Source organism: Pygoscelis adeliae, unplaced genomic scaffold, assembly GCF_000699105.1.
Source record: "Pygoscelis adeliae isolate BGI_AS28 unplaced genomic scaffold, ASM69910v1 Scaffold218, whole genome shotgun sequence".
In the NCBI taxonomy this organism is placed as follows: Eukaryota; Metazoa; Chordata; class Aves; order Sphenisciformes; family Spheniscidae; genus Pygoscelis; species Pygoscelis adeliae.
In genome coordinates, this window is record NW_008825433.1 from 2,606,144 (window position 1) to 2,622,087 (window position 15,944).

At 39.1% G+C, this 15,944-nt stretch overlaps 1 protein-coding gene across 1 annotated transcript in view; it reads left to right on the forward strand.

The window, feature by feature from the left end:
* Positions 1–15,944, forward strand: part of BIRC6 (baculoviral IAP repeat containing 6) — a 171,375-nt gene that overhangs the window by 142,738 nt on the left and 12,693 nt on the right. Inside the window, exons 65-68 of the mRNA XM_009331049.1 lie at positions 3,003–3,213; positions 12,831–12,976; positions 13,847–13,957; positions 15,162–15,383. Coding sequence (XP_009329324.1) covers positions 3,003–3,213; positions 12,831–12,976; positions 13,847–13,957; positions 15,162–15,383 — 690 coding nt within the window. The remainder of the gene's footprint in view (positions 1–3,002; positions 3,214–12,830; positions 12,977–13,846; positions 13,958–15,161; positions 15,384–15,944) is intronic.

Consider the following 15,944-nt stretch of genomic DNA (forward strand, 5'->3'; position numbering starts at 1 on the left):
GAACCGGTTGAATACCGGCATAGCCAAAAGGTGAGACCTTAATGTGTGTTTACTGAATGCAAGTTGAGAAGTACATAGGAAGCTCACGGGGGAAGCGGAGTGGGTCAGGCGGTACAAAAGCCACGTTCCAGGCACTGGTTTTGGAGCCTTTTCTGAGACAATGCTGTTGTCACCAGGCGGCCCTGTCCTGCCGGCCCTGTTTAAGGCAGACAAGGAAGCAGGCTAAAAACTGAGTGCAAATCCCTGCTCTGAGTCTGGTAATAAAATAATTTAATCTTTACCTCTCTTTCGATGTAAGTATGTGGCATATGGTAGTCATTTGAAGAAATGCTCAAGAAACCTAGCAAAAGTTCAGATAGGCACTCTCGGGCAGCAGTTCTGCTTGAGAGTCAACAAGGGGAACCTTCTGAACTGGTCCCTGGTGCTGGGGGTTGGGCCTTCCTCAGCAGTTCACTGCCCCCAGAATCGGGGAGCACCAACAGCACAAAAATGGACAGATGTGAAGGACCCCACAGTTTGTGTGTGCCTAACAGCCGGGACGGTCCAGGCATACTCAGTGTGGGAGTCTGAGAGCACCAAATTGAGCTGTTTGGAAAAGATATTTGTCATTATTTAATAACGTTTTTGACTTTGGGGTAACAGAGAATCCTGGAGAATATATCCATCTGTCATTTTTACAAAGCCAAGAATTTTAATCTCCCGTTTTCGTTTTCTTAGGAATGCTGTGTATTTGCAGTTTGGTGTGCTTAAATACGTGCCCGTATAAATCCGATACCTTCTTATACAACTGAAGTACCCATATAAAATAATTCTGACATATTTAAGATATGCTTATGCTATTCAAATTATAGTGAGTTGAATCTGCTAAAACCAGAACCATCTCTCCTATCTTTCTGGAAAACATTCCCATTTTAAAGTTATGTCAGTTCAGTTTCCCTCCTGACAGTAATTTTGAATTTAACTATCCATTTAGCAAAGGAGAGGGCAAGTAAGCATTGAAGGATTTGAAATTATATATTCTAGCCTCATGAATATTTCATGGTTAAAATAAATAAATAAAAGCTTTCCAGAAGTGAAATGCTGTGGTTATCTAAGAGGTCATATCTCTCCTTCACTCACTATCTTCATAATAAACAGCTATTGATTAAATTGAGGAGCTGCTTGATCTTTAGCACTACAGGTGGGAGGTGGTTTCTGGCGAGGGCTACGCTACGGGATTTTATGGTCTCCCTTTCTTTTGCCCTGCTCTCCCCCCACACGCCTTTTTCTTTTTTCTTTTTCTTTTTTTTTTTTTAATTCACACATCATGAGATCTATTCGTGTTTATTTTAAGGCCATTTTACACATTGTGGGGATTTTTCTGTGGGCAATCATTGTTGACTAGAGACTGAGCATAAGGAATGGAGAAAGAGAGAGAGAAATAAATATATAAAAATGTATTAAATGTACGAATCATCAGATAATTGAAACTAGTTTTCTTAATGCCAATGTTTAAATTCAGTGGAGTTTGCTTTAAATATAGGGAATATTTTGACACAGGATATTTCTACAGCCATGATACCAGACCTGACAGATTAATGCTTTGTTTCAGAAATTTTCTTCCCGTTCAACACAACAGAAGTTCACCCAGTTAAGAGTTTGTGCCATTGTAATAGTTTCAAAATATGAATAACAAGCTATTATCAAAGAACTCTTGGTAGAGATAAATCCAGTTTTCAACCTGGATAAACCTGCTTGTTGAATTTTGCTTGGCCATTTATACTGTCCCATCGTGCTGTATTTAGAGCAAAGGGTTTGGTGACAGGAGATGAAAGCTTGTGATATGCTTTGGCTTGGAGGGTGAGATGTGCTAAATGAAACATTAAAGAGTTCTTCCATGCTTTGTTCTGTCCTAAGACGAGTTGTCAGAGGCTTTTTGTTTGTTGGGGTGTTTTTGCTGGAAAAAGCATAAATTTATTTTATCGTAAACTTGGTCATTTGTAAATACTTTGAACCAGAGCAATTTTTTTCTGCAGTTAAGTTAAAAATAGCATGTCCTGGGGACAGAGGAAGCAGCTGTGTTAAAGTATCTGTGTATTGCTACGTTTTCAGGATTTCTATTAATGATACAAAGTCAGTTGAAATGACATCCATTACATATTTGTCCAAGCAAGTGGAAAAGAAAAATAAACGATGTGGTGCTAGAGAATCCATTAGAATTGTGTGTCTCTGCCTGTCTTTCCTAGTCAGAGGAGCTGCTATCTATATTCTACCCACAGTTACTTCTATAATATATATACATCACACTGAGCAACACTAAGACAGTGAGGTTTGCCTGCCTAATTCTTACTCATCTTTACTGTTTTGTGGTTCATATGTATGCAGATAAAATTTGCATCTTCTTCAGAGCCTTTGCATGCTCTGAAGAATGCATAATGGTTTTTAAAATGACACTTTCTCCACGAAAAGAAGCAAGCTGGACTTCTCAGTAGATAACTTCATTTATTTCATGACCATAAATATTCCTTCAATAATGCAGACAAATTTTCCCTAAGGAGAAGATAACTATGAATAGTGGGTGATATGAAAATCTTTCTTTATTAATGCTTATGCTATTAGAATCGGCAAATGCTACCCTGCTACACCATAGGTTACAATTTTTCCTCCATAGATATTTGTTTGTGATTACTGTTGGCATACAACTTGAGCCAGGATTGTATATCAAGCTGCTAGAAATGAACATAGCGTGTGGTAATCCTGTTCCGTTCCTCGTTAGCACTTTTGTCCTCTTGTGTCTTTTGCTAACTTTTGTTTTCCCAGGTATCTTATCCGATTTTTTCTGGACAAGTCCGTTAAAACATAACTTATAAACTGGTATTATAAAATACTGTATTTTATCGTTAAATGTCATTAATATTTTAATACTTACTAAAATCTAGCTTTTCTATTTAAAACATCTGTACTAAGAGTGGAAGGGTCTTCTTCAATTTTAGTAATTTTTGTAAACTGTTTTTCTCTCTTAGTTTTGGATATGGCCCGGCATGTTCCCCTTTACCGAGCCCTGCTAGAATTACTCCGTGCTATTGCATCCTGCACATCGATGGTACCATTACTGCTTCCTCTGTCGGGAGAAAATAGCGAAGAGGAAGAAGAACAGTTGGAGTCACAAGCTTCTGTTGGGACTTTGTTGGCTAAAATGAAGACCTGTGTAGATACCTATACCAACCGACTGAGGTAATCACTTTTATCATCCCTAACCTTCCTTTAAACTGTATTGTGCACTTACATATTATGAATATAGACGTGAAAGAAGATTCAGTTCTGTATATTTATCTGAACGGGTGCTGCAGTCCCGAGTGAGAACGTACCATCTGTTTGATCTAGATTTATGTTTATATGTCTATATTCTGTTTTACTATTTACAAGGAATTTTTTTCGTATGACGCAAAGAAGCTGGTAGGTTTGCATACTCTTCTCTCTTCATCGGTAACTGCCCACTGATCAGAAAGAGGATTGCTGCTCAAGAATCTGGGAGCTTCAAATCTTTCTTTAATTCCTTTCCCTCTTCAATGAGGTGAATCTTCTGTTTGCAGGACTGTGCATTTCCTGCTGTCAGTCTGAAGGCAGGAGCATTCCTCGGAAGCTGTTGAACAAGCCTGTTCTGTAAAGAATGGGGTCGGAGAGGGCCAAACCAAATGGTAGTTTTTAGAAGAAATGTCCCAGTTATCTTCTGTATGCTTCTGTGCTGCTTTACCCATTGAGTAAGGACCAGCTTCCTCAACGGATTCTTTGTCGGAGGCTAACCGGTTAGGAGAGAAGCCTTTGGCTTCTGTCAGGAAGAATAAGGTTCAGGAGGCAAAAGTTTTGGGAGTGAGTTGTGGTGAGAACCCTAACTCTATAGAGGTGGCTGAAAATTTTTGACTCGTGGTGTCTGTTGGTGCTACATATGAAAAGCGTGTTTCCATGCATTGGTGATTTTATGACAGTTAGTTTCTCCATTAGCACAGGTACCAGGGGTGAGCCAGTATGCTAAAGATGATGTGAAATTACAAACTAATGCCCTGGAGCCATCCCTGCCAGGCTTCGCCGTCTTCCAGCCTCCTCTGAGAAACTCTCTGAAAGTTCTTGTCAAACACTTGCAGTCTGGCAGAGCAATTAGCAAACAAATGGAAAAGTATCTGAATATCCCATCTCGTAGAATCATAGAATAGTTTGGGTTGGAAGGGACCTCTAAAGGTCATCTAGTCCAACCCCCCTGCCACGGGCAGGGACATCTTCAACCACATCAGGTTGCTCAGAGCCCCGTCCAGCCTGACCTTGAAGGTTTCCAGGGATGGGGCATCCACCACCTCTCTGGGCAACCTGTGCCAGTGTTTCACCACCCTCAGCATAAAAAATTTCTTCCTTATATCTAGTCTATATGTACCCCCCTTTAGTTTAAAGCCATTCCCCCTTGTCCTGTCGCAACAGGCCCTGCTAAAAAGTTTGCCTCGGCTGTGATGCCATCGGGCTGTGTAAGCGTTGCAGTATAATGCTGAATGAGGTTGTTCTGCACACCTTCCAGAGTTCAGCCGACTTCTTAAGGAAACGCACACAGACAAACCGCAAATGACCATTTCGTTCAGTAACCATAGACCAGCCTCTAGGTAACTAACTCCCTTTGTAAAATGGTTATAAAGGCGATAATACGCACAGATTCTCTTCCAGGGAAATGTGTGAGCCCAGTCTAATTGTTAGCTGTTTTTCTTCCTTGATGATTTTGGTGTAGTCCGCAGTTACAAGACAGTTTTGCTTTGTCAAACCTGGTATTATTGTCCTATTATCCCCCCGGCTGGTTGGGCCATAGATGTTGGAGAAGAATAAAATGTAGGCTGGCAGTCTTTTTCCTGTTCTAGTCGGTAACAACCAGTAGCCATACTGCTAAATTAGTTTTCCCTCTAAATACTCGCCTTTGACAAAGAAAAACTGAACGTTCTGGATAAATACAATGCAGCTTTGTATTATTTTAACAGCCAAAACCTCTTACCTTCCCGATGTTTCTTTTGCCTTTTCTGACTGTTCCAAAGGTCAAATGATCTTTTCAGAGCACTTCTGAGTGATTCACGCAGCATTACTTCATGGTTGCTTTCGTCATCAATTCTCACACTGCAAAACTATGGCTTCTCGTCTTCAGAAATGCCGCTATCACTGAGATCTGACTGTCACCTTCTGTGAAATGTTGCACTTCTGTTACGGCTCACAGGCTGGGATACAAGCCTGAGAGGGCCTGGTTTTTAGTCATTTGACCGATTAAGTCAGTGCTGCAACGTGGTTGCTGTTTGAAGGGACAGTCACCAGACTAGCACACGCAGAAGGAAGGAACCCCGGCATGCCTCCCAGTACCTCCTGCCTCTGGGAGGGGCTGTAGTTGGTACAGATTTCACAAGCCACTTTCCATCTCTGTTTCTGTACGTCTTCAACCGTTCTAGTTTCCAGAACTGAGGATTTGGGGGGGTTTAATGGCTGAATCATCTTTTTCTGCCCTGAGGGAGGGAGTTGGAAAAGCAAATGCTGCAATATAATTTTTCATTTCTTTCTTTTAATAATTTTCTGCTTCCAGCAATTAAGTGGTTTCTTGATTCTGTTTACTTGCTTCCAATTTAAAGATGGCTTGTTAGGAAATAATAGCCATCCTGCCCTGCAAAATTGAGTGCAGTCCCTAAGCGTATGCTGAAACATCATGAAAAGAAGGTAAATATAATGTCAGGAAAAGGCGTGTGTAGAATGTTCTTCCTCCCACTATAAACTGACAATATTTACCAACCAATACCTGAGAGATTTTTCTGAGCAGAAATCCCATTATTGGGAACTCTTTCTAGTAACTCCTGATGGACTGGACTTTACCATGAATTTCTCTGATCCTTCTTGACTGAGATTGCTAGTCTTGCGTATCAAGCATGTTACGTACTTGTGGTGGGATTTTTTTTGCTGACTTAATGCAAAAGAGACAGAATTAGGAAGGACAAATAACAGTTCTTTATGTTGGATACCCATCTAAAAATGTCGGCTTGTGCTTGCTGGCACTATTATGTAGATCACAGTATACGTAATCTTCTTAAAATAGAAAAGAAAGTACATTTTGCTTCTGTGTAATCCATTTTCAGTATAGATGTGTGTATAAATTTCTCCACCACAATTACTTATATTTTTTTTGCTAGTCTGGTCATCTGTTAGCCTCAGATTTAATGGGCATGGAAACCTGTGTCTTCTCATGTCACTTCCCCAGGTTGAAGTCTAAAAAGTTTCTTTGTGAGAATGGCACATGACTACTAGTCATAAGCTCTTTTAAATTTGGTAAAATAAAATAACGGTGTGACTAGTTCTTCAGCGTCAGCTTAGGATCTGAAAACTAAGAACAGTTCTAGAAGCACAGTCGGTATTATTTTCATAATTGATGAATTTGATAAAAATTCCATGGTTGGTTCAGTTACATTATCTGTACAATTTTCTTGTATTACTTTGATACATCAGCACAAAAAGAAATCTTGTCTTTCACTGGTTGGTTTGAGCATAACACTGTTTGTCTTTAAAGCAGTACGTAGGCAAGGATGAAAACACCAACAGCCTGAACAGCCTGGAATCATTGGGGTGGAAGGTTTTAATTCTCAGCATTTTAGTTGAAGGTTTGCCAGCAGTATAAGCAAGTGTTGGCATGAATTTCTTAAATGGGACAATCTGCTGCCCTTTTTAGGTCAAATGTCAGAACAACAACATAATTATGGCATCTGCTTTCAAAGACAAAACTTTCCGTTATCTGAACAGCAGTTCTACTTGCATGTCTACCAAGTGTCGTCTCCATGTTGGAGCAAGAGTGTCCGCTTGGATCCAGAATTTGAAGGGGAACATTTTGGGCTTTGGATTCCAGTTGGCATTTGATTTCATTTCCTTTCAAAGGCCATAATAGTCTATTGGAAAATTGGGAAAATTCTGGATAATGGAGAAGACATTTAGGTGGGAGACGATTTCTCACGACTGTTTGTTAGACTGCTAGGGAGTCAAAAGCCATCCCTAATTCGAGAGTGGTCAGGCTTGTGTGATGGGTTGCCACAAGGGCTGAGTTTGAGACATTTGTTTGTTGTGATGGCTGAGCCCTCTGCTGCAGGGAACTGCTTGTATAGCAAGCAAATTCATGGCAAAGTGTTAAATTTGGCAAAATGAGCCGATGGCTTATTTGTGTAACGTGGAGCATAGCAAGCCTGTGTCTAAAATTCCTAACTACGCTTTCCCTTTCCACATCATCCCGGCCACCCCCATGATAACTGCTTGAGGGAGATCTGAATTCTGTCACCTTCACGCTTCTGTCGCTTGTCACACTGCTGCTAAGGGTTAATCCTGCCAGTTCTGAGGTTGTCTGAATGTATCAGCCCTGCCCATCACATTGTTCTTATGACCTGGATGTTTTTCTGTGGCATGGGGATGCTAGAATACAACCAGGTAGGCCTGAGGCATTTTCCCGGCTATGGCTTTTCATTGTCTTCACTGTTACTTTGCAGAACTTCTATGTGAAACGGTGCATTTTGCAAACAAAAATTCTTCTTTATAATTGGGTCCCAAGAATTGAGGCCTAATTTGTTTTAATTTATTTTTCTTTAAAAGACAAAACAACTGTCAGTTTCTTTTGCTGCACTCTCAAGCTCATGTTCGGAGCTGATGGTGGGCTGCAGGGAGCAGTCCTGCAGCCTTTGCTGGTTTGGGATGCTTCAGTTTAGCATCTGTAAATGCAGTGCTTGAAGCCCCAAGGAGGAGTATGCGGAGCCGTCTCAGAGGAGGTTACTAGCTTTCACCGGTGTTTATTTGCAAAGGCACGGTCCCTTGCTTGTTTTGCCTGATTTCAGGAGATTGGTTTAAGAATCTGTGAATTACTAGAAGGAACGAACTTCTACTCGGTACCTGTGGGAACCTACTAGAAGATGGGGGACCATGACGACGACTTGAGTGATACCACGGTTGCAAACCTATGGCAGTTTTATCCCGACACAGTGAGCGTCAGTATAAAACTGAGCAGAATTCTCCTATAAGCACCATCTCTGTAGTACAGAGGGGCTGAACGGTTCATTGGCTTTATCTTGCGAATACTTTGATAAAGGTATCATTCCGTAGCATCACGTTTACCTCCAAGTATCAGGCATGGGTGGTGAGTAAGTATCAGTATTGGCTTTAAAAATTAAAGTTGCCTGGGGAGTGTATCATTCATTATTCATTTAGCACAGCATGAAGAGAAGGCTGTCATCTTCTAGCACAAGCTAAATTAATGGCTTAAATTATTAGCATGTACACAGCTGTCTCTTCTAGCAAATGTATTAGTGACTGTCATCCCTTTAAATATGACTTGACATGATTTTCTCTGCTTTTTCTTCAATGGTTGAAAAACTGTATGGGGAAGTTTCTAAGTCTAAATTAAATAATTGGCTCCTCCTCCACTCTGAAAATTGTAATGTTTAGATAAAGGTTTGGCCTGTATTAAATAACTGCATTAAATTTTGCTGCACATGCAGAATCTTGGTGGAAAGAAATGTACAGTCCAACACAGACATTTAAATGTTTTCGTAAAGTAGAGAAAATGTACAGCAAAAGCCTTAGTTTGAGTATTATTGGTTCTCACGTTTCATTGGAATACCATTGAAAAACATAAAATTAGAGCTCAGGAGTTCGACAACACTGTTAGTTTATCTGCATACATAAATTTATATGCAGGCTGCTAGAGTGGAGGGAAGGATCTTACTGGCTTTATTACTTTAATTTTGGTATTTCAGCTTCTCATTTGTATTTTTTGGGGGAGAGCCTTGTAATTCCCAGCAACTCCCTGTCTCGAGCTGGGACTCTACCTGTCCCTCTGAAACACTTGTGTATCACACACGGCTTGGAGAGAGCTTGCTGCGGCTCTGAATCCAGGCAGGAGTGCAGCAGCAGTATAAAAGCAGAGATGATACCAAGAAGAGAGGATGACGTTTTCTCAACTAATAATTTGGTCATACATGCTCACAAATGGTAGAATGGTCACCAGGTTGCTTTTTCACGTGCGCACAGAGTAATACCATGTGTTTCAGATTACACCATGAAATGGGTTTGGGGACTAAAAAAATCATCTTCGGTATTGCTGTAATTCTGTCCTTAGAGTAACATTTGCTCTGCCCGAAAGTCCTGCTTCCCATCTCCCAGACCAAACCTAACAAAGCCTGTTAAAGTATTTATTACTGAAGATCCATACAGCAGGCCGATAGGCCACAGCAGGCTTACAGAGGCTGCAGGAGCCTTTCACCTTTACTCCTCCAAGTGTTGTAAGATTCATCTGTGCATCAGTTATATGTAAAACCCATTCAACTTTTTCACAGGGCTTTGAATTACGTTTGTGTCTCTCCCCTTTTACAACTGTATAGTTTAGGAAACTAGATAAGACTTCTAGATTTTCCAGACCAGGGTGTATTGTTAATCAGAGAGATGGGTATCTGGAGCAGCTGCACACCTCCATCTGCAGTTCCAGGGCTGTTTCACATGAGATTTTAATCTTATACTGTACCTAATCTAATTTTCTTTAAATTGCATTTATTCTAATAGTCATGATAAACCATATTGTAAGGATATTATTTTAGAAAGGGCTGCTGTGGTCTTCTGATGTAAAAGAAATATAAAATCAAGTGTAATAGCTCATGTCTGCAATGAAATTCAGTTCTGTCTGAGATGGCTAAAGATGACAAAACTGTGTGAACTCTACAAGTTATAATCAGTGTGAAAATATATACCACTGGGGAACCTTTGACAGATTTTCCCAATGTAGAGTCTAGGGAACTACTTGATTTATCATATGTTGGTTGTAAGTAAACTGACAAGCTGTAAGGTATTGTTAAATATCTCCAAATAATTGTGTATAATACTAAATATGTAAAGCAGGTCACGTAGTGACATCTTACAAACTGTGCAGGATTAATCGCGCAAAGTTGGTATTACTTAGACAGCAAAAGATTTGCATCAAACAAGGGCGGGAAGGCAAAATGAGGGAAGAAAAAATGGAGATCATCATTAATAGGAGTCTTACAAGTTACGGCAGTATCAGTTGGGTTTTTCGCCAAAAGAGAAAAAAATTATCTTTACCCTAACCATTAGGATATACAAGCATGATTTGTGTGAGGAAACTAAATGTTGATGAGGCAGTATGTCTGATTTGGGGGTTTTGTGATGCCAGCTAGCTTATACTCACTAAGAACCTGACTGAAATCCCTGATTAGGCAGAATCAAGGTCAAATATGAGACCTGGTTTCTTCTTGGTATCCAAGGTGAAATCACTCCTGCACTTCGCTTCCTAAACTGCTTTTATGCAGTCTGAGTTCTGGCCTGACTGGGGAGTTAGGCAGCCTGGTAAAGTAGATCATCACACAAGCTCCAGATACCTACAGGTGACAAGGTAGAGCTGTTGTGCCCACCCTTGATTTAAAAGGTATATTCTGAGGAGTGGGGGGTTTTGCCTATTTTGCTCAGGATAACAGTGGACAGAATAGTTGTATTGGCAGCAAAAGGGACGTTAAGAAAATATGCTCTCTTGTGGTACTTAAAAAGTGCTATCACACTTAACACAGTTAACAAGTGTTAACTCTTCGGACAGCAGGGGGAACGAGTGGAAATTAATAGAATTTGATATACCAAATAGAATTTGCATTTGAGTAGATGTCTCCTTTTCCTACTGCTTCAACTAGATACATAGTCCCTGTCTGCTTAGGTGGTTGACTGTCAGTAACTCAGTGTATCTGTAGGAGGTTTTAAGGATGTGGTTAAGCCTTTTGTCTAATGAGGCCAGCACTTTAATTTTTGTTTTACTCTAAGACCAAGTAGCAGGAAAAGGCTGGTAGTCTGAATTGTAAAACCATGGGGAAGGTAAAAGCCCTACAAGATGACTGTCTTGAAAATAAATTTGTAAGAATTAATTTCACTTTCAGTATCTTCACCACTCACATTTTCATTGCTTTTCACACATCTCTCTCTTGGATAAGCCCGCTGACATTTCATTTTAGTCAAAATTTCTCCAAGGGTTTTGTAGCAAATAGCTTAAGGATTCTACATCAACAGCAAGCAGTTCTAAATCTGTACACCTTTCTTGGGACTGGTGGCTGCTAGCATGCCTGTGATGTTAAAACAGGTATCACTGAGGTTTAGTGGGCTTAAATAGACATTTTTAGGTTATTTTTAAAATATTGGCTTAGATTTCCACAAGGAAGAAGGCAGCGATGAGGATTTTGGAAAGTATGAGTGGGAGAGGCAGCTGCTGCTCCTTTGTCTTAAACTGTTCCTTAAAGGCTGAACGACACTGTTTGGCTCTGATGCTTTCCTCCTAACTTTGAGCACCTGACAGCTCAGTATTGCTTGAAGTCAACAACGGGCTAACGTCGTCTTGGATTAAATCTGGAACAGGGAAGATATTCCGTGGTGCGGTAATGAATTGGTATTAATGCACTCTAGGGGAATTCTCATTTGATTAGGTAGAACCAAGACTTTCAGTATTACTGTAATCACCTCTGTTGAATAGTTGAGACTCATTCTTTATGCATGATTTCAGTCTAGATTAAAATACAGAAGGAATATCGTATTTGGTAGTTGCTAAAGTATGTTTGGGACATCAAAGCATTAAATTGCTAATTTTTCTTGTGTAGATAGCTTTCTGTTTTGCTTCTAGGTATGGTAGTGGGAAAGAGAAAACCAGTGCTTCTTGGCTGTTGAACCTGTTTGGATCTTAAACAAACAAGTGCTATGAAAACAAAAAAAAAATACAGAAATTACAGTAAAATAATTTGGGGACTGTTAGCATTAAAATCTCTTAAGTTTTGCAGGATAACCATGTAAATTTATGCTAGCTCTTAAAACATAGCAGCTTTTAAATATATACATTTAGGTTACAGTGTTATCAAATACCATGTCTAGTAAAGACTGGGTTATCACAATCAAAATATTTAAATATATCTTAACTTACTAGGCAACTAGCTTCTATCAAACAGTGTTAGTATATACTGTATTTTCATATTATTTCATTAGAAAAATTTGAGGTGTTTAAATTGACATTTTAATTTGCAATACATTGATTATAAACATCCAATATAATATAGGCGCCTTCTATATTTGTAAGACTTTAAAAATCATGTTACATTAAACTGTTTCTTGAAATAAAAGGTCTTAAATTTATAGCCCAGAAGAGAACTGCAGAGAGACACAAACTTCATTTTTGACCCACTCTCTTGTGATGCGTAGGTTGCAGTTCATAGACATACTGTGAATTTCTACTAGAGGTTTCCTAGTGCTAAAATAATACCTAAAATACACCGTTAGTGTATTTTAAAGAATCGCTAGTGTATTGTGGAATAGGAGAGAGTTCTGTATTCCTATTTAGGACTTGATTTTGCACCAGGATCTACATGGGTGGATGAAGTGCACATTCATGACGTGATCTTTCTTATGCTGATTTTGTAAGATTTTCTAGTATTTCTTGAAAATGTGCAAACATAAGGTCAGCATGCAGGCCTAACAAGCAAAAATGGTAAGTGGTTGAAGCAGAAACTAGTATACTGGTATCACTGGCTTTGTGTTCATATTTTTACTCTTCATGTCAGATGTATTTCTGTTTGTCCAATCAAGACTGTATGTTCAGTATCGTCACAGCTGATCGCTGCGTTCAGTGATTAACCTGGAGATACAGAGGGACGTTCCATTTCAAAAGACTTGTTTTAATCTTGGTCTTTAATCTTCGGTATTTTTCCCCGTTGACAAATATGCTGTATGACTGGTTGAAAAACATTCCCTCATGCTATATCCTACTTCTTTGCCAAAAACAGGTCTAAAAAAGACAAAGCTAAAGCGGGAGTAAAACCAGATACTTCTGATCAAGAACCAGAGGGACTGACACTTTTGGTACCAGACATCCAAAAGACTGCAGAGATAGTTTATGCTGCTACCACCAGTTTGCGCCAAGCAAACCAAGGTAAAATAGAAATACTTCTGTAAATACTGTATAGTGTTTATTTGTAATACATTCACTAACAGGTAACTTAAAATTAGCTTAAAAGCAAGAATAAATACTTCCCTCCTGCCCCCAACCACCGACTACATTTTCAAAGGCTGTTGGAACCTTGTGGTAGTCTTAAATGTTCCAATCAGGAAATAGAATAATTCAAGTAAGTGAGAGTACATCTCGTGACTTTCAGCACAGTTGTATAGCACCTCCCCCCCTCCCCCCCCCCCCCCCCCCTTGGCAGAAGACAACATACCTGACCTTTGATAGTGAAGCCTTTGCTGTTCGAACTGAATCTTATGAATTAGACTAACTCTTAACTAGATGAATGCAGAACAAAAATCTAAATCATGGATTGAACCTGCAGACATTCAAAGGACCATCTGGTTGTCTAGTAAAGAAAACTAAAGATAAAGTAGCTAAATTGGGGGAGTGGACTTGGAAAAGGCGTGTATAATCAGCTCCTCATTTTGGAGAATGCATCAAGAATGCATGTGTGAATGTCCATCCACACAAGCGTATGTCATACTTTCTATTTTTAATTTAAAAAAAAAAAATTAGAAGAGACAATGAAAGAATATTCATAGCAGCAGTAGTCATGAATTATTTCTGAGCTGAGATAACGATCTTTATTTACTTCAAGCTGTTCAGATAATGAAATATATAGTAGTGAGAAAAACAGATTTGTATGTTGTGAGTGATCCCCAGTTTTCAGACTTCTCTGCAAAGTGTCACCATAAAATGTCATTTCAAGTTGAATAATCCCCAGGTGCTTGCTGTATTTGTCTCATGTAAAATTACATGATTAACTACAACCAACCATCACGTTTTGTGTAACAGAAAAGAAGATGGCTGAATACTCCAAAAAGGCTGCTGTGAAGCCCAAGCCTTTGTCTGTTTTACGGTCTCTTGAAGAAAAGTATGTGGCCGTCATGAAAAAACTCCAGTTTGGTAGGTTGAGAAGTGTGAATATTTGTGTCTTAGAAGGCAGATACCTAAGAAATATGCAATCTGTTGCACTGAATCCCTAATTATTTTAGAAAGTTACCAACTTTTTTACATATGTGGCCACTGATACTTTCCACATATGGAAAATTATGTAAGTCTGTATTTTCAGGTTACGAACTAATGCACTCTTTCAACTAATAAGAAATGTTTTAAGCATGCACTAGATAAATTCAAGGGACCAGATGAATTCAATGCTGGTGTTCATGTTTTCATTCCAGTAATGATTTAAGTGTTTGTCAGTCCTCAAATTATATTGAAATGTTAGTAGATTTTTTTAAAGCTTATATATAAACTGCATATATATGTTTGTTAATGTAGTTTTTATTTTTTAAATGAAACAGAATTCAGATCAAAATGTGTTTTTTAAAATGAAACCGTAGTAAACTTCGTTGTGTCCTTTCATGGAGTGCAATATGTTGCATTTGGAAAACGTGATGGGAGTCGGTGCATGTTTTGGCCATAAAGGGCACGTGTTCAAAAAACATTCATAAAGAACAAACAGTATCTCGTCCAAAAAGAGCTATAAAACTATTGCAAAAACATGTTCTATGAGTATTTTTTTGAGTTGCAGTGACAGCATTTGCCATCCCATTTCTTTGCTGTTGTATTTGTACGGGATTTTCCTCACAAATGTTTGTGAAGCGTATGCCAAGAATAGGAGGTAGGGAAGATTGTAATGGTAGCTTTTCACCCTGGCAGCCGTGCTGCAGATTTTGCGTAGTAAGTGATTAAAAAAAACTAGCTTGACTGTAATTTTTTATGATTCTTTAATAACACTGCAACCACCACACAAGTAAATACCATTGGCACTCTGCTTCACACCGATTGCCTTATTAGCATTATTATGTATTCATAAGTATCATTATATTCCTGGTCTGGAGTAGCTGGTAGCTTTCCAAATCGGAAGTGGTGTTGACAAGTTGCACATGAAAGCTTGTAAATTTGCTACAGAAATTAATTCGACCCAGGAGTGTTAATGCTTTGTTTTCTGTGATCAAGGTTAACTCACAAAATACGTATTTTTTTGCATTAGTGTAATGCAAATTAAACTTTCCTGCTTTTAATACTCAGAATCTTTATCCGAGACTAATCCTGTTAGTTAACTTCACTGTTTTTCCTGAGGCATTAAAATTTTCTTCTCTTCTAGATACATTTGAAATGGTTTCTGAAGATGATGACGGAAAATTGGTTTTTAAAGTAAATTACCACTACATGTCTCAGGTAAAAAATGCAAGTGACGCCAACAGTGCTGCCAGAGCCCGACGTCTTGCTCAAGAAGCTGTGACTCTTTCAACATCGCTGCCTCTGTCATCTTCATCCAGCGTTTTTGTACGTTGTGATGAGGAGCGGCTTGACATTATGAAGGTACAGAAGCAACGTTATTTTTATTTCCCTCTTTCAGCTCGGCATATAAATGTTTAAGAAGGTGCCTTAAATCTTAAGAAAAAACAGAAGTATTTCATGCGTACTTCGCTGTCCAAACTTTAACGTCAGTAGTAGCATTTTAGATTCTGATCCTGACTTCTCAATAACTTGGCGGGCGGCAGGGAGAGTCCCTCTACCCCAGGAGTGCGCTGTTAACCAAGGAGACTTCACAGAACAAGGTGCATTCTTCTTCTTCAGCTATTCTGAAGGGGAAAGTTTAATTTCATTACTCCATTATGGTCAAAGTGTATCTTTGCATGGGACCATTTAAGTTGATTAAAAGCAGGAGGTATGGAGAAGTACACTGAGTATCTCTGGACATGAAGTTTGAAGAAAAATTCTATTAACAGCACCCAGTAGGGGGTAGAGTTTTAGCTCCTTCTGTTTTGCTTTCCATTTGTACTCTGGAGAAATGAACACTAGCAGAGGGCTTCGCTTACCCAGAGTATCAAAATGAACAGACTGACAGCCTGCACATGATTGTGATGTCTAATGGTATTTTGTG